Source organism: Geotrypetes seraphini, chromosome 11 (assembly GCF_902459505.1).
Source record: "Geotrypetes seraphini chromosome 11, aGeoSer1.1, whole genome shotgun sequence".
Classification (NCBI taxonomy): domain Eukaryota; kingdom Metazoa; phylum Chordata; class Amphibia; order Gymnophiona; family Dermophiidae; genus Geotrypetes; species Geotrypetes seraphini.
This window is the reverse complement of record NC_047094.1, coordinates 35,603,106-35,626,817: the sequence shown is the minus strand read 5'-3', so window position 1 is coordinate 35,626,817 and position 23,712 is coordinate 35,603,106. Positions and strand designations below refer to the sequence as shown.

General features: G+C 47.8%; 1 protein-coding gene across 6 annotated transcripts; it reads right to left on the bottom strand.

Annotated features, from left to right (window-relative positions):
- Positions 1 to 5,407: 5,407 nt before the first annotated feature.
- On the bottom strand, positions 5,408 to 13,171 carry LOC117369290 (disintegrin and metalloproteinase domain-containing protein 15-like). 6 transcript variants are annotated; one of them, XM_033963654.1, is made up of 6 exons: positions 13,064 to 13,171; positions 12,128 to 12,236; positions 11,062 to 11,139; positions 9,299 to 9,370; positions 7,356 to 7,483; positions 5,408 to 6,405 (listed from the first exon to the last, which is right to left on the bottom strand). In XM_033963654.1, exons 1-6 carry the CDS (start codon positions 13,069 to 13,071, stop codon positions 6,348 to 6,350), a joined length of 453 nt encoding a protein of 150 aa, XP_033819545.1. In that variant the 5' UTR covers positions 13,072 to 13,171; the 3' UTR covers positions 5,408 to 6,347. The 6 variants fall into 6 exon arrangements, with proteins under 6 accessions (XP_033819545.1, XP_033819544.1, XP_033819542.1 ...); XM_033963653.1 differs by lacking the exon at positions 13,064 to 13,171 and adding an exon at positions 12,958 to 13,013; XM_033963651.1 differs by lacking the exon at positions 13,064 to 13,171 and adding an exon at positions 12,892 to 12,972.
- Positions 13,172 to 23,712: the final 10,541 nt, after the last annotated feature.

Below are 23,712 nucleotides of genomic sequence, written 5' to 3'. Positions count from 1 at the left end.
GTCTAGTGCGGACGTCTAGTGCGGGCGTCTAGTGGGGACGTCTAGTGCGGACGTCTAGTGCGGACGTCTAGTGCGGGCGTCTAGTGGGGACGTCTAGTGCGGACGTCTAGTGGGGACGTCTAGTGCGGACGTCTAGTGCGGGCGTCTAGTGGGGACGTCTAGTGGGGACGTCTAGTGCGGGCGTCTACGTGCGGACGTGTGCGCGTCCTCGTGCGCGCGTCTTACATTCAGCACCTAAACCCCAAACTCAGATAAATGCATTCCCAGGCCTTGTTCTCCCCTCCTCCAGGTTGCTGTTGAAAGCCTCGGGGAGGATCGGAACTCAAGCTGGAGGAGGATGCACAAGGTTCTCACGGAGAAATTCACAACCACTCATAACAGCAGCTCATAACCCAAATTCCACTCAGCCTGAGAAGGGTTCCGGCACGCAAACTGTTCAACAGCAGCCGAATCAGACAGCGTGCAGGGTCAGGGGGCTTTGTTACCCGGTCGCATGACTGCTGAAGGCAGCCAAAGCCAGAAAATGTGAACTTTAGGACTGAAGAAAAGGCGAGGGAAAACCTCACTCCTCCCTTGCAATAGGGACACCCTCCTTCTCCCCCCCTCTACAGCTCTAACTATGTACCTCACTCCTGCTGGCCCTAGTGTCCTCCATCACACACAGATCTACTAATATACCCCGTTCCTTCCTCGCAGTGCCTTCTGGTACTCACAAACACCCCCCCCCCTCCAGTTCTGCCAACCTTCTGTTACCCCAGTACTGAGAACTCCTCACTCTCTCCCCCCCCCCCACACACACACACACAACACAGCTCTGCCAATGCACCTCATTCCTGCCTTGCAAAAAGTAGTATAGATATACATGTTCCATATTAAGCTTCAAATCGCACCAAGACCTCAAGGCCTGTGACAGCACTGACTGCTAATGATTCTAAGCGAAGCTAGTTCCTACTTGCAAAAAGGTGCTTCTAGCACTGCCTAAGCAAGAGAAGCTTGCAGACACAGCCCAGCGCCAGCCAAGCATCCTTACATAAAACCAAAGCGCCACCCACTGGGCAAAGGCCTCCATTGCCAGGCAAAGTCCCGGTGCTATTTCAGGAGTTAATACAAACAGAGTGAGGTTCTTGTCTGTAATGGGGATTCTCCAAAGACAGCAGGATGTCAGCCATAACTCACTTTCTGCATGAGTCAGACACACACTGGTGACTCCTAAACAGAAGACTTGAAAGACTTACAGGGATCTCAAAGTCCCTCCTCGAGGGCTGCAATCCAGTCGGGTTTTCAGGATTTCCCCAATAAATATGCATGAGATCTATGTGCATGCACTGCTTTCAATGCATATTCATTGGAGAAATCCTGAAAACCCGACTGGATTGCGGCCCTCAAGGAGGGACTTTGAGATCCCTGAGCTAGGGTTACCCTATGGCTCCAGAAAAAGGAGGATGGATGGAGACACATGGGTTTTATTGTCACTGAAAGCAATGGAAGTAAGGAGGACAGATCAAGACGTCTGGATTTTACTACCAACCCCCCCCCCCCCCCCCACCACCACTACCACATATTGGCTCTTGGAAGTCCTAATCACCAAGACATCCAAGTGCTGATTTTTGAAACCGTTTTTTTGGACGTCTTGCAAGGCGTCCTACTCCCTGTGAGTCCAGAAAGGGGGAGGAGCTTGCTGAAGGCATGTTCTGGGCAGACTTAGACTGGATGTCCTGCGGTAATAATTGAACCTTTCCCAGGGTGTCCTGGACAGAACTTAGACATTCTGAGCTAGACCTGTTTTAAAAGTGTTTAAGTGCCAAAAAGGTTCACAAACTGACCCCCGCCCACTGGTCACTGACTCCTTCCCACCCCACAAAGATATGAATGAAAGAGTACATACCTGTCTTTAGAACAGCAGCACCTGATATGGGAAAGCATAGTATATCACACAGATGTCTTAAGTAGCCCAGTGGGGGTGGGGGGGGGCTAGTGAGTCATAGAGAAGAGGACCCAGGCTCACGAGCCACTCTAACCAACTACATTTATACTGGAAAGAGTGAGGACACCAAACCCTCCTTTACTAGCCATAAGGGCTATAGGGGTGTAGACAGGTAGGTATAGTAGGTTTGGAGGGCTCAGCATAAATTATAAGGGGTATTTGGTAAAATGTACTCCTGGCACTCTATGTGAAGTTCACAGCAGTGCCCTCTAAAGTGCCCCATGGCCAGTCCATCACAAGGCTGGCTCCTCCCATGTCCAAATGGTCTAAATTTAGATGGTTCTGAACTAGGATGTTTTTGTGGTCGAAAAAAGCCCCAAAAAAGTTAAAACGTCCTAAGGTTGGACATCCTGTTGGCCAAGACATCTAAATAGGCAATTAAAATTTTTTTTTGGGGGGGATGTCTAGCAGTTTTATATTGCATTACATTAGTTTCTTTTATTCTGCCAATACCTTGCGGTTGTAGGCGGATTACAAAAGGAAGAGATTCTGGTCATTTCCAGAAGATTACAGGGAAGCTATTGGTTGGAACATTTGGAGTCTGGCAATGGAGTGAGGATAATTGGTTGTATCAGGAGTTTGGCTTGACATATTTCTTGAACAACCTGGTTTTTATTTCCCTCCTGAAGGTTCTGTAGTTCGGTGCTGAAATCAATAGATTGGAGATGTGGCTGTCTAGTTTCGCTGCTTGCGTGGCGAGTAGTCTGTCGTGTATTTTTTTACGCTGAATGCCTTTGATTGGGGGGTGGGTGAAGGGTGTCTGAGTTCCACTTGGTCTGGAAGAGCTGTTCCTTGTTAGGCGAGTGTTCAGGTAGGATGGTCCATTGCCAGGTTGGGTTTTGAAGAGCATGCAGTAGAATTTAAAAAGTATTCGTGCTTGTACAGGTAGCCAGCGTGTGGCGGTGAATGTGGTCGAACTTCTTCAGTGAGTAGATCAGTCTGAGGGCTGTGTTTTGCACGGTTTCAAGTTATTTTGCTGGTTTCGAAACTGGCCGTTAGTTCGTTCCCAACTTTGGACATCTTGCGGGAAATGTCAGGCTTCGATGTCCTATCGAAAATGCCCTTCCTTGTCTTTTTGGGTTATCCATCCTCAATCACATGGACAGACTCTTGCAATTTTTTGCTTTTCTTTTTTTAGAACTGAGATGGATGACAGGAGCCAGTCTCTTTGGAGAAACTGCGCCACGCTTACAGAAAGATGCCGGCACTGTTGGTATGAGGTTTTTTTTTTCTCTCCATTGTATATGTCCGAACTGATTTATTTCTGATTTGACAAATGCTGCTATAATACTAATTACTAGACTAAAAAGTTATTTGCTTTGACATATACAATGTAATATTTTTGGGTTTTTTTTTTAATATTTGGGGGGGGGGGAGGTTTCCTCCATCACATCGGACACTCCCAGTGAAGAGAAGTTAGCAGCCTTTTACTTCAATACACTTGTAAGTGCATGGAGCTTTACAAACAGTGTAAGCAGTTAAAAATTAAGCCCCTCCTTTGCAAAGCCACGCTAGTGTTTTTAATAATAATAACTTTATTCTTATAAACCGTCACACCACATAGTTCTAGGCGGTTCACATCAAAGAGAACTGTGCAATCAGTGGAAAAAAATACAATTAACATGGAAGTGCATTCAAGAAAAGTCACCGGCCACAGCGGTAACGGCTTGGACGCTCAGAGGAATTCCATGAGCGTCTTATTTAATAATCATTTATTTAAGAATTTATATTGGTATTTTATTTCATAATTTATATTCCACATATCCTAACAATTCTGTGCGGATGTACTCAAGCATTTTTCCTCAACTGTCCCGGCGGGCTCCCGGTCTATCTAATGTACCTGGGGCTCCTTTTACGAAGGCTGCGCCAGCGGTTTTTTTAGCGCGCGCCAGCCGAAAAGCTACCGCCTGCTCAAGAGGAGGCGGTGGCGGCTAGCGCGCGCTATTCTGCGCGTTAAGGCCCTCACGCGCCTTCGTAAAAGGAGCCCCAAAGTGACTTGCCCGGGGGTCACAAGGAGCAGGGCGGGATTCAAACCCACAACCTCAGGGTGCCGAGGCTGTAGCTCTAACCACTGCACCGCAACACTCGTCGGAGGTGTTACTGCGGCGACCGGCGTTAAAAACGCTAGCGTGGCTTTTTTTTAAAGGAGGGGGTAAGTCTTGTTATACTGTTTGTTAAACTCCATTCACTTAACACGCTCCCTTCCTTATCTTAGGAGAGCAGGTTAATGATTTAATCTAATGAGGTTAAAATGATATTAGAACCTAGGTCTAGAGAGTTGCACGGGGACAGAATCCCACCCGTCCCCGCCAGGATCCTCTCCGTCCCCGCCAGGATCCTCTCCGTCCCCGTCAGGATCCTCTCTGTCCCCGTCAGGATCCTCTCCGTCCCCGCCCGTCCCCGCCAGGATCCTCTCCGTCCCCACCCGTCCCCGTCAGGATCCTCTTCGTCCCCACCCATCCCCGTCAGGATCCTCTCTGTCCCCGCCAGGATCCTCTCCGTCCCCGTCAGGATCCTCTCCGTCCCCAACCGTCCCCGTCAGGATCCTCTCCGTCCCCGCCAGGATCCTCTCTGTCCCCACCCGTCCCCGTCAGGATCTTCTCCGTCCCCGCCCGTCCCCGTCAGGATCCTCTCCGTCCCCGCCCGTCCCCGCCCGTCCCCGCCCGTCTCCTCTCCGTCCCCGCCAGGATCCTCTCCGTCCCCGCCCGTCCCCGTCAGGATCCTCTCCGTCCCCGCCAGGATCCTCTCTGTCCCCACCCGTCCCCGTCAGGATCCTCTCCGTCCCCACCCGTCCCCGTCAGGATCCTCTCCGTCCCCGCCAGGATCCTCTCCGTCCCCGTCAGGATCCTCTCCGTCCCCGCCCGTCCCCGTCAGGATCCTCTCCGTCCCCGCCCGTCCCCTCCAGGATCCTCTCCGTCCCCGTCAGGATCCTCTCCGTCCCCACCCGTCCCCGTCAGGATCCTCTCCGTCCCCGCCCGTCCCCTCCAGGATCCTCTCCGTCCCTGCCAGGATCCTCTCCGTCCTCGCCCGTCCCCGTCAGGATCCTCTCCGTCCCCGCCAGGATCCTCTCCGTCCCCGTCAGGATCCTCTCCGTCCCCGCCTGTCCCCGTCAGGATCCTCTCCGTCCCCGTCAGGATCCTCTCCGTCCCCACCAGGATCCTCTCCGTCCCCACCCGTCCCCGTCAGGATCCTCTCCGTCCCCACCCATCCCTGCAAGGAATTACCTCCATCCCCGCCTGTCCCCATAAAAAGCAGCAATTACTTCTGACATGATCATCAATTCCACAGTTTCTTTTGTGTTTGCGCTGCTGTTTTCTTTGTGGAATCTCTTTGGAACCCTTTTTTTGTTTTCTGTTCATGTAATTAACTTATAAACTTTTACTAAAGCTGACGTGTCAATTATATTATATGGACAAACCCTGCTTCCTGAGCCTTCCATCCCCGTGGGAGTCCCGTGGGTCAGAGGGGTGTCCCCGTGGGAGTCACGTGGATTATGGGGGATTCCCGCGGGACTCCCGTGATCCCTGTTCCCATGCAGACCTCTACCTAGGTCTCCTATCATACCATCTCTTTTAATATTTTCTATTTAATGCACCCTTTTTATTGTAAAACCATTTAGAAATTTTAGGATTGGGGTGTGAACTAAGAGACAGGGCCAGGCACCACTGCCCTTGCTCTGTTCCACACACATATAAAAGAGCTTCTTCGTCTACAAGGCCACAGGCAAACCCATGAAATACACAGACGCACATTGGTTTACAGCAGTTTTAAAATATAGACTTACAAAGTTGCTGAACTTGTAACGGCCTCCTGAACTGCTTTCGCCACAGTATAAATAACAGAACAGACCTCTCCCCCCCACCCTCCAGCTGCCCTTTAGTCCTAAATTTACGCTCTAGGCCCCTGCTTCCAGAATCCACAGGTGTGATGAGGTTCTCAGTGGTTAGAGACCGGAGTAACGTTTGTGCAAGTCCGAAATGTATCCACAGTCCTCGGGCTCCGGTAAAACGTTCTGCTCCCTCTGGTTTCCAAGTCCCATGCCCAGCCCAGCCCCCATGTTTCCCCCATGATTTTATCTGCACCTTTCCAGCTTCTGTCTGTATGAAAGAAGATCACCCCCCCCACACACACACACAGTTCAGCACTACGTTGTAGCCTCAGTCTCTCTTACGGTGTGGGCCAAGGGCAGGCAACATCCTCTTCTCACCTATGCTGGACTGGTAGAATCTACCCCCGTGCCACAGCAAGGTCGAGGCGATGGATGCATAGGACCCATGCAGAAGCTGCGGAAAGAGTTCCACCGCAAGAGCAGAGTGGTTATCAGCTCCCCCCTTACCACCCGTTCGTGTGCGTCGACGACCAGTTACACTTGCTGCGCCTGGAGGTTCCCACCAATGGCTGTAGGCGGAGGGGGCGCCGGCCTTTGGAATAGAAAAAAAAGAGAGTCAGAAGGTGGCAGAGGGACACCTTGAAACAAGCTGGAGTTGGGGGGAAGGCCTGGAGATGGAAGGGACATCCAAAATGACATTTCCTGCCCATCTCTAATCTAATCTTTGATTTTGTATACTAATTCATCCCAACAGGAGGACTCGACTCAATTAACAGAATATTAAGAAATTTACATAAGATTAGAACAAGAACTGTATCTTTTAAGCCAAAAGTAGTATCTTTTATGATTGATTATTTCAGACAGAAAAATCATTCATAAATTTCTGAAATAAATAGGTCTTTCAACGCTTTACGAAAAGTGGGTAGATGAAAGAGAACTATAATTGTAGAAGGGATGTCATGCCAAACTTTTACGAATAAAAAAGAAAATGATTGACAGAAATTGGCCGTAGTTGGGGTTTTTTTTTTTAACAGTGGGAAAGCCAAGTTTATATGTCTGAGACCCAATCAGAGACCCCAAAAATGTGGAAGGATACAGAAATTATTCCACCATCAGCTTCATTCAAACACATCACATTTCATCTTATAGATTGCATTGGGAAATTCAAACAAAAATACAATTTAAAACAGAAATTCCAAGTGCAACTTCACAGGACATCCTATGCCACTCTATAGCTGGAGGCTCTCTCTGGCACAATGCAAGTACTAAGATAAAACTCTAGCAGTCCATTTCTGAAACCGAGATCCTATCCAGCACACACCCCTGCTTATGAATGACGTTCGTTCCTGTCACGGTATATGGAAACCCAACCCATCTGGAGACATTACCCGAGTGAGCATGCCAGACCCTGATGGTTATCTCGGGGCAATGCCTTTCTGCTATGGTTGGAGGAGTTGCAGGCCTGCGTTGCCAGCAAGTATGTGGTCAGCTTGTGGATTTCTTCCTGAACACTAACTTTATGTGGAGGGACTGGACACTTGCCTGGAAGGGAACACTACTGCCTGAGGCGTGTATATGGGCACGGCAGAAAGCAGCTCTTCTTGGTCTTGGGTCGCCGGGTCCGAGGGCAGGGGCTTCTTTGGGGGAGGTGGTTTCACAGGAACTTGAGGCTGAACGATAAGAGAAAAAAAATATTCAGAACCAGGAAGGCTGCGTCCCCCTTCTCAGCACTCACCCCATGTGGCCCAAACGCCTTCCCTTTGACTCTGGAAAACAGTGGTAGAAGATTAAAGTCCTTTCTCCACGCCTCATCAGGGCCCACAATGGGCTAGCAGAAGGCACGGCTAGACGCTCCGAGACAGCGGAGGGCCTCAGTGGGCACACTGGACAGTCACAGCAGAGAAACTGCTCTACGGGACTACTGAAGGGCTTCCAAACAACCTCCTCTACTAACAATAGCTCTCAAATAGAGAATGACACAGTGACAAAATTCATCACCGTTCCTGTCCCCGCAGATAACCGCGGGAAACCATCTTCATGTCATTCTTTAAGGAGAGAGGGAAGAATCAGAGTATAATTGGGCACAACCACTGACCCGCAAGCTTTGCTTTGAAGAATGCTAGTGTACAAGGACCGAAGTTGAAATAGACACTAGAAAATGACATGGGATTATGACAGGAACGGTGATGAATTTTGTCACCGTGTCGTTCTCTACTCTCAAACACAAAACCTCACCCAAAATACCACCAATTCACCTTGTTTCTTGCATCCAGTTTAATAAGAACGAGAAAAGGAGAAAACAAAGGCAAGGGAGATGATCTAATCAACCAACAAGAAACCTTGATTATAAGACTATCTCAACAAGGATCCAAGTTTCGGTATTTACGATGCCTTCCTCAGGGGACACTGAGATGAAGTCTCTTAGTCAGTTAGGATTGAATGTCAACCCAGCTGAATCCTTTAACCCAGCGGTCCCCAACCCTGTCCTGGAGGACCACTAGCCAGTCAGGTTTTCGGGACAGCCCTAATGAATGTGAATGGGGCAGATCTGCATTCCCATCGTCTTCACTACTTGCAAATCTCTTTCATGTATATTCATTAGGGCTATCCTGAAAACCCGACTGGCTGGTGGTCCTCTAGGGCAGGGTTGGAAACCACTGCTTTAACCGATAGCGTTGGCTTCGCTGACATTCAACCCTAGCTTACTAAGAGACTTTGTCTCAGTGTCCTCAGAGGAAGGCATTGTAGACAGGGCTGTGGAGTCGGTAGATAAATGTTCCGACTCCGACTCCTCAGTTTTTTGTACTTCAGACTCCGACTCCAGGTACCCGAAATTTCCTCCGACTCCGACTCCTCGACTCCAACTCCGACTCAGACTCCACAGAACTGGTTAATTTTCAGATCGTTAAAATGGAATGTCAAGTTGAGAGAAATGAGCATTTTCGACACCACCTTCTTTTTCCTTTTAATCAAGGTACTAAGGCCGCAGAAGCTGCTCGCAACATTTGTGCTGTGTATATAGTGGGTGCTATAGCTGAAAGAATCGCTCGTGATTGGTATGCCAAGTTCAAAAATGGAGTCGGTAGATAAATGTTCCGACTCCGACTCCTCAGTTTTTTGTACTTCTGACTCCAACTCCGACTCCAGGTACCCGAAATTTCCTCCGACTCCACAGCCCTGATTGTAGATGCCGAAACTTGGATCCTTGTTGGGATAGTCTCATAATAAAGGTTTCTTATTGGTTAATTAGATCGTTTCCCTTGCCTTTGTTTTCTCCTTTTCTCTTTCTTCTCTCACGAGGCAAGTACTCTCCGTTCGGCTCTATCCAGTTTAATAAGCGTCACCAATATATTCACTACGGCATCGGCGCTGCCATAAAAACCAGCAGCGCCAATGCTGGTGCTGCAAAGCTCCCATCACCAAAGCCACACCAGCACTGAGCAGAGCAGACTCACAATGCCCACACACCGTGCCGGCCGTGTTACCTGAGACTTCCTTGGCACGGGGTCATCTGGCAGAGGTCTTGAGGGTGGGGCAGGCCTGTCGAAAGCTGTGCCCTGGACAGACAGAGCGGGAAGAATGTGAACAGCAGAGTGGCAGGAAGCCAGGAGCATACGCAAGAGAGCCGGTCACTTAGAACTCACCCTGAGGGGCACCTGAGGCCCCCTAAGACAAATGGGATCCTAAGCAGTTAGGGTGGGTGAGCCATGCGGTTGCTGCATTGCATTGTCTTCGGAGACTCCCCACTGGCATGCATCCTACATGCGTGTGCTGCGTTTATACGTATATAGGGTAACCAGATTTGTTCGTGCAAAAAAAAAAAAAAAAAAGAGGATACATGGCCCACCAGGTACCGCCTCCAGACCCGCCCCCACATAATCATCGACTCTTCTTTCCCGAGTCCAGGCCGTGGCTGGAGGGCCTCTGAGCATGAGCAGATGCGACGTCACACACACGCGTGCATGCATGTGAGATCATCACGCCGCATCAAGGCACGTTCAGTGGCTCTTCAGACGTGGCCCCAAGCTCGGGGCCTTACAAAACCTGGACAAACTGCAGGGTTTGGGAAATCCATCCAGGCACCCAGACAGTCCTCTCAAAAAAGGACATGTCTGGATTTTCCCAGACATCTGGTAACCCTATATGTTCAGGACAGAAGGACAGGGAGAGAGGAGGTAAATTCTTAGAGCAGCAGCAGGTTCTAGCTCTCTTTCCTTGCTAAGAGGTCAACACTGATCTTCACTGAGCGAAGTGGAACTTGCAGCTTTACCCCCCCCATTAACTTGCATAACACCTCTCCCCCACCCACCCACAGAACAGACAATCCACCTGTCATTATGCCATCTCCTTTCCCACAACAAGGGTGCCAAACTGAAGTCAGAAAAGTCTGCGACAGGGTCAGGTTTTCAGGATATCCCTTCACGAATATGCACAAGATACATTTCCATAGAATGGAATCCGTGCATGCAAATTGTTCACGAGAGGTATCCTGAAAAACCATTCATGAGATATTGCATGCACTGCTTCCATCTCACGCATATTCATGAACCACTACCAACCAATCAATTCATCCAAATAACCAAATAGTGGTGGTTGGTGGTGGATACCAGGCTTGGGCTAACCCTCATCGAGGTAGCAATCTGTGAATATACTATTTGAGGGAGCAGGTAAATGATAAGATTGATGTCACTCGTAGACAATATGCGTGATTTGTGTAATACATAAGTGAGGTGGGGTTTTATGTATTTGTTTGATTATGTTTAGAAACATGAGGGGAGACTTCCCGTGTCGCAGCTCCTGATGACGCAAGGTTGCGAAACACAGCTCTGTGTTGGGCTGGACCCGATTCCTTAAAGTGAAATCAAGGAGGACAGCCATTGTGATCTTTTGCCAAGGAGGGTAACAAGTTGATGAACATCCGAGCTGACTTTTTATCATGAATTTGTGAACTGTGGGGTGTAAGCAGTGGGGGGGCGGGGAAGGCAGTCTCGTTGGGAAGGTTTGTGATTGGTGTAATAGCAGTATATGTATTTATGTGCTTTTATCAAGATTAATATACAAATATAATAAAAATGGATATTTTGGTACTATTTATCGTATGCATATTCATGAAGGATATCCTGGAAAAATGAACGGATTGTAGTTTGACACCCCTGCCCTCACTAAAGAGATTGCATGCTGTCATCTTCCGGTCCCAGCTGTCCCACATCATCCCACCACCAGCCCCATGCCAGTAATGTGGTGTTACCTGTAACTGCTTTGGGACCGGATCGGGTGGAAGAGGCTTGGAAGGTGGATCTGGCCTTGTAGAGTCTTGAGAAAAAGGCTGAGAGGTGCCAGCCACATAAACAAAGTGAGAAAGGAGAGACAGGTGGCAGGAGAGAAGAGAGAGTGTGCCGTTACTGTTACAGTGGTGAACTCATAAGCACATGCGGAGGGGATGTCACGAGGCCTCATGCAGCAGACATGCAGAAAAGTGGGAGGAGGAGGTTAGGGTGAAACCTGCCCCTCCTCCACAACTGCTGGCGAAGGTCCTCTCTCCATCCAGCTTGCCACAGGCTCTAAAACCCATCATTTTGGGTCTGCAAATCGGAGCCAGAGCCTCAGTTAGGCTAGGAGGAGATCAGAGTGTGCTAAAATCAGCCTCCGTCCTTCCCCTCCCCCTTTCCACTCGGCTTCCTTGATGCGGTTCTTGTTTCATCCTTTCCATGCCCGATGTATTCCAGTGTGGAACAGATGGGATGGCACAGAGGCAGTGTGGCACAGAGGATGTGACTTTTCCCTCCTTTCCCGCCCCCCACTGAGGATTACTCAGGAGACGCTAAACTGGCGAAACGCCCTTTCCAAACTCAGATGTGCAAGATTCTAACTTCCAGGGGTTTAGTAGCGTACAGGGGCACTGAGTACACCTGATACAAGCAGAGGACCCAGAGTTAAACCGACTCACGATGAGAATTACAGGCTAGCAGAGTACAGCTAACCACAGAGGTATTCAGACATGGACACAACCATCAACTGTACAGCAGATATATTCTCTAGCATACATTTTACAGTGGAAAATGTCCTGTCTCAACCTCCCCCCCCCTAGAATTTTTCCAAGAAGACCTAAAGGAAGCCCCTGCTCTGAAAGCCTGGCGTCCTAACAGCCACAATGTGTAACGGGCGATATTCTCTACACTCCACAGAAACAAGTGATCTGGCCCAGATGTTCCAGAGGTGGACAAAGATGAGCCGCGCAAACATGGAAGCCAGAGGTTCACCATCCCATGTTCCTCCTCAACCCAGCGCACCCTGTGCCTTCACTCATCTCGTACCTTAGTCGTGGGCGGCATCACCTGGAGCTCTGTGCTCTGCATCCGCTGAGGGGGTCTTGGGCGTTCAGGGGGTGCCTGGCCCATGGCTCGTGCTTCTGTATGAGAAATCCTGCCAAAGAACAATTGATATTATTCTAACCTGAAAGTGCAAAAGGGCAAGGCAGAGCCCAGAGCAAAAAGAAGTCCCCTATCCTATAGCAAAAGCAACCCACCACCTCATTTTATGCACCCAGGAATCACAATCCTGTTCCATGCACCTAGCATTTCTCAGGGCCCCCCGTCCCCCACACTGCCTATAATCCGTAACAGCTGTGTAACGTTGCCTCGGCTAACATAAAAACAATGCGACGGAGAAGCTGCAGAAATTCCAGAGCTCAGACGAGGGCGGACCCTCTGAAAGCTCCTCCCCTCACTGGCTGGCATACTGCTGTTTCGCAAGGAGAAACCCTTTGGGACCACCTCTAGCCACAAAGCCTCAAGCACCAGAGGACACCTGTTCCCTTATCCCTCACACAAAGGATAATTTAAAGCATGGGAGTTATTTACAGTAAACCAAAACGTTTTAAACATTTTCCTATGGGCGGAGCTTCTGCTTTAGAAAGTTCTAGCAGTATAACCTTACCCCACCCCCCTCTGTCTCCATTGTACCAGCACAGTGATCCCCAGGTCTGATAGAGACAAAAAAAAAAACTTTATATAAACTTTGCCCTTCCATTCTTTGTACCCACAAGCTCCCATATGCCCTCTTCAGCTTCTAAACCCACTTGCTTGTCATGGGTGGGTGCGAAATCCTGTTCGGTCCCTTAGAGCCAGATATAATTGGCAGAAACCTGTGTGTCATGGCTTCACTGATTCAGTCTGCAAAGAGGACAGAGGCAGGAACAGGCAGAGGGACACCAGCAGAAAGCAGGCTAAATTTAAACGTTTATAACCTACTGAAGCATTTCTGATCGGGGGAGGTCTTTCCTGGGTAATGTGGTAGCTCAGAAGGACCCTCTCGACTCAGCAGTGAAATCCTGGGATCTGTTTACCTCTGGTAAGAGTTAGTGAGTGAACACTGTCACAAGTTACCTTAGGGGTAGACTTAGGATGGGAGGAAAATGTGTACTATAAGCCAGAAGGGGAAAACAAGCCACCTTTGGGTTCTCCTAGGACAAGCAGGATGAGTCAGCCTGCAAAGGGAAATGTTATAAGATCTAATAGGAAAAAACTAGGACCTTATTAAAATGAGCAAAGGTGGGAGTCAAACCGGGGAGTTTTAGATGGCAAAGCTCAGAAAAGGAGCATTAGCGTGTTGAGCTACAAATGCTTTCTTGCGCTTATAGCAGTTTGGATTTGCTTATACCGCTTACTGACGTTGTATATTATTGTTTCTTCACCATTTCAGAAATGTATACTTTACCACGATCAAAACTAACAACGTATGCCATGTTTAAATGGAGAAATGTTATATTCAACTCCTATAAGAAGTGGAAACCATCATCAAAGTGCACCTGGAAGGCAGATACGCCACAAGTAAAATACAGGCTGGGATTTGAACCCTCAAAGGCCGCACGATTGGTAGAGAGTGCCTTTCCTCACTGACCCACAGCTCCAATTCCTCTGGTTCCCTTGTCATATCATATCTTAGTGAAGTGCTAAGGAAAAAGGAGTTTAGCTATAATGTCATAGTAGGCTGAGACAAAAGAGTGGTAGCTCAATGGCTAAAAGCGCTGCTTTCACTGAGCCCCAAACCCATATTCCCAAGTGTGCTTGAATGCATGTGAGGTGGAGCTCTGTTTTTCTTACACGCTAATCTTCATTCTGAGCACTGTACTAATGCGTATAGGACTGTAAATAATCTGTTCCGTTTAGGCGTTATTTGTGCTGCAATTCTTTAATACATATTTCATATTTGTTTTCTACTTGAAAACGTTCCAAATCTTTAGGCATTCCTTTGCTTAAACTTATTTGAGTTCATCCTGATATGATACCTAATGAAGCACGGACAGCTCAGTCAAACAGCTGTAGCTCTATCGGTTAGGAGCCCAGCCTATGCTGCTAACATCCAGAGGTTGTGGGTTCAACACCCACCATGTCTTTTAATTGTGGCATATTACTTTGGAAGATGCAGATTGATGAGGTCACAATGAGGTCAGTTTTGTGCAACTGAACACCTCCATTTTGCAATGAGGGAAGCTGGAATGTTAAGGTGTGTATCTGTTTATTCTCTTTTTAAGTGCTGATAATGTGTGCTGGTTTTTCTTTGCTTTCAAAAGAGAGCCGATTGCAGTGCTGTTTGTTGAGACAAAAAAGGGGGTTGTAAAAGCCATGGGAAAATTATATTATGGTTTGTGCTGAAATGTGGTTTGTTATCCATGCAATATAATGTGTTCCATTGTTATGGTGTCATTATATTTATTAGGACAGAGAAAAGATGAAAAATACCTATTGAAATTCACTATTGGAATTATTGATGAAAAAACACAGCGGACGTCTGCCTCGCGTGTAACAAAGAGCCGCAATTACGATAGTTGAAACGGCATTGAAATCCAAGTTAAACCAGGGTTTCTTACGTCTACATAATTCACGAGAGTTAGACGCACGCGTTCGCCCAGGTAGCGCCTATCCAGCGTCCCCACTTGGCACGCCCACAGAACGCCCACGGAACGCCCACGTCCAGAGCTGCAGACGGGACTATGCTTTCGATAGACGTTAGTTCGTTATGTACTACCTAGGGACGTCTATGTGTCGTTCATTACCCAATTAACATTAATTAAGACCCTTAACTCCGTGATTATTCACTTATATCCAACGTCCAAAGCACGCCTAAGTTAAACGCAGTAATAGAGAATTTAGGCCTTAGTGTCTATCTCAACCTCAGTCCTTCTACACCAGCATTCTTCAACGCAAGGCTTGAGGGTCAGTGGCTTTGCCCATTCATAATCTGATTCTTATTTGAGCCAAGTATAGGATAATGAAGCCATTGTGACATCACTGATGAGGTTGGCTCTTAAGTACTGGTGGAATGAGGCATTATGACATCACAATCTCAGCTCTGGAATGTTGCTACTCAACCTCAGTCCTTCTACATCAGCATTCTTCAATGCAAAGCTTGAGGGTCAGTGGTTGTGCCCATTCATACTCTGATCCTTCCATCTCTCCTTAAAGAATGACATGGGGATGGTTTCCCACGGTTATCCACTGGGACAGGAATGGTGATGAATTTTGTCACCGTGTCATTCTGAACTCCAAAACTTGTATATATATTTATTTATTCTTTGCCATCCACTTAAAAGGCCTAAGCGGCTTACAGCAAAGCATACTTAAAATGCATAAAATTGACAAACTTCAAAGTTACATGTCAATTTTGACCCTACGATCTATGTCTATAATCCCAATCCTGGATGATAATGCTTCTCACTGATTTAAGCAGGAAAAAAAGCAAATGTTTGATAGACCCAGTCAAAGCCTAGTCTGAATCCAGTAGAAAATGTTTGGCAAGACTGGAAGAGTGAGCAGGCCCTAGACAGACCTTCAGCCTTACACCTCAATCAAATAACGTTTGGGCCCCTAGACCAGTGTTTCTCAACTTGGTCCTGGAGTACCCCCTTCCCAGTCAGGTTTTCAAGATACCCACAATGAATATGCGTGAAAGACATTTGCATATAATGGAGGCAGTGTATACAAATCAAGTTTATGCAAATTCAGCGTAGATATCCTGAAAACCTGACTGGAAAGGGGGTACTCCAGGACCGAGAAATACTGCCCTAGACCACCCTCCTGAACCAGGACTTTGATCGTTGAACTGAATAGTTTTGATTTATCCCAACACCACAATCCTATAAAAATGCATAAGGGCAGATCATACGTTTAAATATTAACCTTGTATGTGGCTGTTGGGCTCTTTTTTTCACTTTGATTTCAAGGGTTCTTTGCTACCCCCTTTTTGAACCTGCTGTCCTAAGCAACTCCTAGTGTTTCCTAATGGTTGCCTCAGCCCCACCACTGAAATATACATACCTTTCGTAGACAGTTTGAAAGAGCTTGCGCTATTCGGTGAAAAAGAATGAGCAAAAACTGCACCACTAGAGTTAGTAGACTCTTATTGGTTCCAAAAGGATGTATGAAGACTGAAAAACACAAAAAGCCTTGATTTGCATATTTTTGAATACTTTTGTACTCGTTCTTTCACAATTAAAGTGTAGATCAGTAAGAGAAATTTCAACTTTACAACATTCTGAATGGTATTTTTAGACAGTGGAATATGAAAAATGTACAAGATGGTAAGAGCGGATAGCGTTGCTGGTTTTAAGAAAGGTTTGGACAAGTTCCTGGAGGAAAAGTCCATAGTCTGTTATTGACAAAGAAAGGGGGGAAGCCACTGCTTTTCCTGGATCGGTAGCATGGAATGTTGCTACTATTTGGGGTTCCGGAATCTTGATTACTCTGAGATAATGGAAAGTTGCTACTCCTTGGGTTTTGGCCAGGTACTAGTGACCTGGATTGGCCACCGTGAGAACGGGCTACTGGTCTTGATGGACCATTGGTCTGACCCAGTAAGGCTATTCTTATGTTCTTATGTATTGCACATTCACTAATTATCTTTGATTTAAATAAAAAAAAAAAAAAAACCACGTCTATCCAATGATTTTTTTTAAATTTGTCCTTTTGGCTTTCTCTCTGGTCTGTTGCGGGTGGCAAGATGGTGAAAGCTTTCCTCTAAAAAAAAAAAAATTTGTCCTTTTGAACAAACTCACATTATTTGATCTTACAGTCCCCCACTCCCACTTAACTTGATTTAAAACACAAGAGACTCTTTTAATTATAATATGTTAGGATATTTTCTACACTGCGACAGGCTTTAATTTTTGTTTTTCTTTGATGTCCTAGGAGTGGTTTAGAACAAGACGACATGAGAATTTTATACAAATACCTCACAACATCTCTGTTTCCAAGGCACATAGAGCCTGAGGTACTGTATAGATGCAAATAAATCTTTAAAGATACTTTCCTCTTTAATGCCTGCCTTTGGTATTATTGTATTTGTTCCCTGATGCGAGGTAGCTATAAAAATACTACACTTTAATTGACTCCTTAACTTTTCATACAAAATGTTGAGAGAGATGTATGAACCATTGAACTAGTTTCTCTTCTGATTTGAATACTCAGCCAGAACAGGGGCCGGATACCATAGCTGATCTTGGTTGGACTCAATGGATTGCAGTACTTTTACAACTTGTAAAGGTGCGTTTGGGGCTAGCCCATTGCCTCAGAGACAAACCTATGTTGTTTATGTGGGAACTCTGGCTGGCAAGATTCAGAGATGGCAAGTGGGCACCAGTCGCACCTCCCAGAACAGAGGAACTCTAGTCTAAACCCATCATTCAAAAGGTGGCAAGTCTTGGGTTCCAAAGAGGAATCCTGTTCTTTACCTCTTAGGCTAGAGAGGAAGGTGAAAGAGACAAAATCTTAAAGGCTTAGTGCTATTGCCACAGTTGACATCGGTTCTGATTAAGCTGGAAGCCCAAAGGAGTGCGGACAAGTTGGGCAAATATTAAATTAAAAGCTGTATTCATTAATACTTTTGTAGTTGGTGTCATTTTGGGGAACTCTCGAGAAATAAATGTGGAATGAGCTGATGAATTACGTAGAACAGAGCAAAAGCCAAAATGCACTGTGATTTTTGAATTATATAAGTAAAATGTGATTCTGGCTGTTTAGAAAGATTTAAACTACTACTATTTTTTTTGTCATATGCACTTATCCAGTATTTTGAAAAAATTGACAAACTACTTATCTTAACCCTTTCAGGACCAAGGGACATATTTGTCCCATAACTTTAAAATCCTATAAATTTTGATTGGGATAGTCTACATTTGATATGTACGGATTCCATATGATACTGCCTTTATGTAAACAAACTGGTTCCGACATTCATTCATTAGCGTCGTTGCCAGATTGACGAGAAGATTCACTTGCCACACTGTCCATAAGCCAGAAGTTTGATTTTAAAAAAAAAAAATAATGATATATCACAAAAAAAATCAATTTTTTGGCATCTGCAAGCCCTTTTTACCATAAAAATGTCGTCAAAACCACAAAAATTGGCCTACGATCCTTATGGTCCTGAAAGGGTTAAGCAGTGCTTGTCTCTGGATGTGCTTTTCAAACAGTGCTTATCTTTACACATGCCGACGCGGCCAGCGTTTCGCGGATTCTCTACTTGTCCGCTGCTTCAGGGCTGGATGCCGCAGTGCACAAGTAGAGAGTCCGCGAAACGCTGGCCGCGTCGGCATGTGTAAAGATAAGCACTGTTTGAAAAGCACATCCAGAGACAAGCACTGCTTAAGATAAGTAGTTTGTCAATTTTTTCAAAATACTGGATAAGTGCATATGACAAAAAAAATAGTAGTAAGATTGGAAATGTAGAGATATTGATGGGAATTTTAAACGTGGGAAGTTAGGATAAAAAAACATAAAAAAAGAAGAAAAAAATCTAAAAAAGATTTATAAAAAATAATTAAGTTATTAAGAATATACGTGTCCCAGCACTAGTTGCTTTGGGCCAATGATTGGAGCAAGGAACAAAGATACTACGCTGATTTCCCCAGTTTGTGATCTCACAACTGCGCGTAGGCTCCAGTTCTGAGGCCTGTGTAATGAGATGCACTTCTCTGGTTGAGTGGTGTGTGTTATATTGTTTATATTTTTACTACTACCACTTGGGATATCTGGTTTAGATTATATGTTTAGAAAGATTCACATATATATAATAAATATAAGAAAATGATCAGAATGCATACTTAAAATAATTTAACAAGTATAAAGATACTCGTTAAATTATTTTAAGTATGTGTTCTGATCATTTTCTTAGCTTTCATGATAGAAAATGTAGCATTCTTACAAGATGTGCAAAGGGATATAGGATTGTGGCAGGCCCGGTACATATTCCTAGACTGAGCTTCTGTTTCCTGTGTTTGGCTGAGGGTTGAGTTCCTCAGAGATAGCATTCACAGCCCATGGAGAGAGAGGGATTCTCAACCATTGCCACTAAGAAAATCACAACTAAAAGCATGGAATGTTGCTACGATTTGTGGTTCTCAACCACTGCTGCTACGATTTGGGGTTCTCAACCACTGCCGCTAAGAAAATCACAACTAAAAGCATGGAATGTTGCTACGATTTGGGGTTCTCAACCACTGCCGCTAAGAAAATCACAACTAAAAGCATGGAATGTTGCTACGATTTGGGGTTCTCAACCACTGCCGCTAAGAAAATTACAACTAAAAGCATGGAATGTTGCTACGATTTGGGGTTCTCAACCACTGCCGCTACGATTTGGGGTTCTCAACCACTGCCGCTACGATTTGGGGTTCTCAACCACTGCCGCTAAGAAAATCGCAACTAAAAGCATGGAATGTTGCTACGATTTGGAGTTCCGGAATCTTGCTATTCTTTGAGATTCTGCATGAATGTTCTTTGGGATTCTGGAATATTGCTAATCCTTGGGTTTTGGCCAGGTACTAGTGACCTTGATTGGCCACGTGAGAAACGGCTACTGGGCTTGATGGACCATTGATCTGACCCAGTAAGGCTATTCTTATGGCTGAATTTATTGTACACAAATAGCATACTCTCAAGAGAGACAAGGGGCCCTCTTTTCCTAAGGTGCGCTAGGTGTTTTAGAGCGCACTAAATCAACGGACTTCCGGCAGAAACATGGCGCTGTAGACAGCGTGCTGCTACAGCTCCGTGCACCTGACCGCGGCGCGGCATTTTATCTGCTTCTTTTCCCCAGGTTTGGGTAGCTCGCGGCACGGGGGAGCTGGCTGGGAAGCGACGCGATCAGGCGGATCATCGAAAGCAGACCTGCGACCCTGTTCGGGACGGCTGGCGACCACGTGGCGCCGCGGATAGCGTGCGGCGGCGGCTTGGATCCCCTGGACCGCGGCGCGGCTCTCCCCTTGCAGGTTTGCTCCCGGGACTGATCTTCGCCTCGTGCTGGGGGGTTTTCTGGAGGCGCGGTGCGGCGCGACACGGATCTGACCCTCCCAGCGGTACTGCAGTCTCGGGCCCGGAGGTCTTGGTGGTCCTCTGGTGCTGCAGTGGGTGTGTGGCTGTGGCTCTGTGGCGCCGGGCCGCAGCGTGCTCCCGAACTGCGGGCCAGATTTCGGGTCCGGGCTTTTTCCTGTGCTGAGGAGGATTTGGGTGGTGCAGCGGAATCCGGGCACCCGGGACAGAATCAACATGGCGTCTAAGGTGGTCCGGAAAGATCGGGAGAGGAGTAAGCTGCCAGAGGCCAAGATGGCGGATCCCGTGGCGCCCCCTTCGCCGGAGACTTCACACCCATCCTGGGTCTCCGCAGTCACAGTAGAGGTTCAGGCTGCCCTGGAGAGTTCTTTGGGGGACAAGCTGCAGCGCATACTTGATAAACTGGACACACTGGACCAAAGATTTGCCTCCCTTACGTCGGAGGTCAAGGAAACTCAGCAGCGGGTGAGTGCTGTGGAGGATCATGTCCAGCAACTTGCCCAGGAGCAGTCCGCCCACACTACAGAGCTGGCTGCGTTGCGTGCCAAGGTGGATGACCTGGAGAACCGGTCCCGCCGTAACAACCTTCGATTCGTTGGCCTGCCCGAGTCGGTGCGGGACGTGGAGCTGGGGGCGCTGTTAGAACGTTGGTTGCCCGAGTCCTTGTCTTTATCATCTTCCTCGGGCCCCTTGCGGGTGGAGAGGGCGCATCGCTTGGGGCAGCGGAGAGAAAATGCTGATAGACCCCGTGTGGTCATTTGCCGTATCCTGAATTATCATCACAAGATGGAGGTCCTGCGTGCGTTGCGGCAGGGCAAGAAGCTCTCGTACGACAACAAGCCCATCCTTTGCTTCCAGGACTATTCGGCGGAGGTCTCTCAGGCACGGCGCAGATTTTCACCTCTATGCACCTGTCTCATCCAGCGCCACATCTCTTTTTCTCTACAATATCCGGCTCGCCTGAGGTTGACACATCTGGGTAGAGCTCATCATTTCAACACCTTGGAGGCCGCACAGCGTTTTGTGACGGAGATGCTGCCAGAGGATCCACCCCAGGGAGCTGCTGTGGACTGAGGAGATCCATTTCTGGGCACCAATCTGTGGTTTGCGTAGGACTGGGGGTTTCTCTTTTCTTCCTCTGTGCTGGGTCTCTGTGTTTTCCTGAGGGAATGCCTGGAGGGGTGTGTGCAGGGGGAGGGGGGTACACCCGCTGGTCCTATGTTAGTTTGGGTCTGTTCTTGGCCTATATGGTTATCTGAGCATAGGGGATGGGGCTTGGTGGGAGGGTTTGAGGGTAGGTGTTGATGCTGTGGTGTTAGGGGAGGGGAGGGGTGGCGTTGAGGGTCTGGGGGGGTTTGGCTGATGAAGATGTTTCTTGTTACTCTCTGAGTTTTGGGGTTTGTGGGTCGGGGGGTACTGGTCATTACTCCCGTGGGAAGGTGCATTTGGTTTCCTGGAAGTGATGCCCTTTTTGGGGTGTCTTGGGTATGGATTGGGTGAGGGTTGGTTGGGGCAGGGGGAGAGAGGGGTGGTGGGGGGGGTAGTTGGGGGGGGTGGACCTCGGAGGGGTCTAGGGATTTTGTGGTGGGGCTTCTTGTGGAAGTTGGGGGGGGGGGTTGGGGGGTTCTGTGCATTGGGATTGATTTGGAGGCAGGGGTATGGCTCGATTCATGGAGTAAGGGGTGGTGAGCAGCCGGGGGAGCGGTGGCTGGGACGCTTCTCTGGTACTATACTGTTTCCTTTTTCTTGTGTGACTTGTCTAGTGAGTGGATTGCTCTGGAATATACTCTAACTTCTTGGAATGTTGGGGGGATCCACTCCCCCATTAAGCGCTCAAAAATTTTGCAGCGTTTGAATCGTTCTAAAACCTCTATTGCCTTTTTACAGGAGACCCGTTTATCCTCAGTGGAACATGCCAAGCTCTGTACCTGGTGGGTGGGTTCCTATTTGGAGGCGCCCGCGGTGGGGGGAAAGGGAGGTGTTATTATTTTGATCCGTAAGGGCCTTCGCCTACAAACTCAGAAGGTGCTCCGGGACCCTAGTGGGCATTATATCGTTGCCTTAGTGTTACTTGATAATCGGCCTCTTTTGCTCTGTAATGTCTACGCTCCTAATAATCCATCGGCCAGGTTTTTTAGGGGGCTTCGCAATCATCTCCTGCAGTTTGGAGAGGTTCCGATGCTGGTGGGCGGGGACTTTAATGAGGTGCCGGATCCAAAGTTGGATCGCTCTGCCTCTTTGGGAAGAGAGACCTCTAAACTTTATACGGGTGGGCAGCTTTTGGAATCCACCTTGGGGTTGCTTGATGTGTGGCGGGTGCTACACCCGTTGGAGAGGGATTACTCCCACTTGTCCAGGGCGCACGGGACGCTTTCCCGAATTGATTTTATCCTCATCTCTCGCGAGCTGCTTCCCCGGGTAGTGGGGGTTGAGATGGGTCCCATTGAAATATCTGATCACGCTTGGGTGGGATTTCGGTGGACCTGGGGAGACTCGCGGATCAATAGAGGGTCCTGGCGATTTCCCTGTTACCTGTATAGGGATACCCGTTTCCACGAGTATTTGATACAGCGTTGGCGTGATTTTCAAGTTAACAATCAGCAGCATCGGGATGATCCCATTCTCTACTGGGAGACGGCTAAGGCTGTCTTACGGGGGGATGTCATTTCTTATGTGGCCAGAGAGTCGAAGCGGCGGCATAGGCAGGTTCTGGCTTTGGAGCGGAAGGCGACAGTGTTGAGACGCCAGTATGGCAGGGCGCCCTCCTTCCTGCTTCGGGCGCAGCTTTTAGAGGTCCAGCAGGAACTGAATGAATTGCTGCATCTACAGGCGTTGCGGACGAGGGAGTACTTTAAGTTTCATTTATTTCGATTTGCGAATAAGAGTAGTCGATTGTTGGCCCGCCTGGCGCATCCGAGGGGTGGACCGGAGAGCATATCGGTGCTTCGGGGCCCTTCAGGGAAGCTGCATCATAGGCCGGAGGAGATTTGTGAACTGTTGCGGGAATTTTTCGCTGAGGTGTATAGAGATCCTGGCCCTGAGCTTTTGGATTGGCAACTTTACCTTGACAGCCTCAATTTGCCTAGCTTATCTCAGCGGGAGGCGGCCGTTTTGGATCTTCCCATTACCGCAGAGGAGGTGGAAGGGGCGATCGGGGTCAGTCCGTTGGGAAAGGCGCCGGGCCCGGATGGGTTTCGGAGTGAGTTCTATAAGTTGTTGGTGACGGACGTAGCGCCAGTACTGGCTGAGGTTTATAATCTGAGTGTCGCTAAGGGCTTTCTCCCTCGCTACGTAAATCTAGCGTCTATTATAGTTCTCCCGAAGCCTGGCAAGGACCCTCTTTTGCCTGAATCGTATCGTCCTATCTCATTGTTGAATTATGAGGCGAAGCTTTTGGCTAAACTTCTGGCTAACCGCCTGGCGCGTGTTTTGCCATCGGTGATCTTAGACTCTCAGGTGGGGTTTGTGCGGGATAGGCCGGTGGCTAAGAATATCCGGCGCATCTTGTTGGCGTTGGAACGGGTGGGACAGGACGGTAGCCCCGCCATGCTCATCAGTTTTGATGCAGAGAA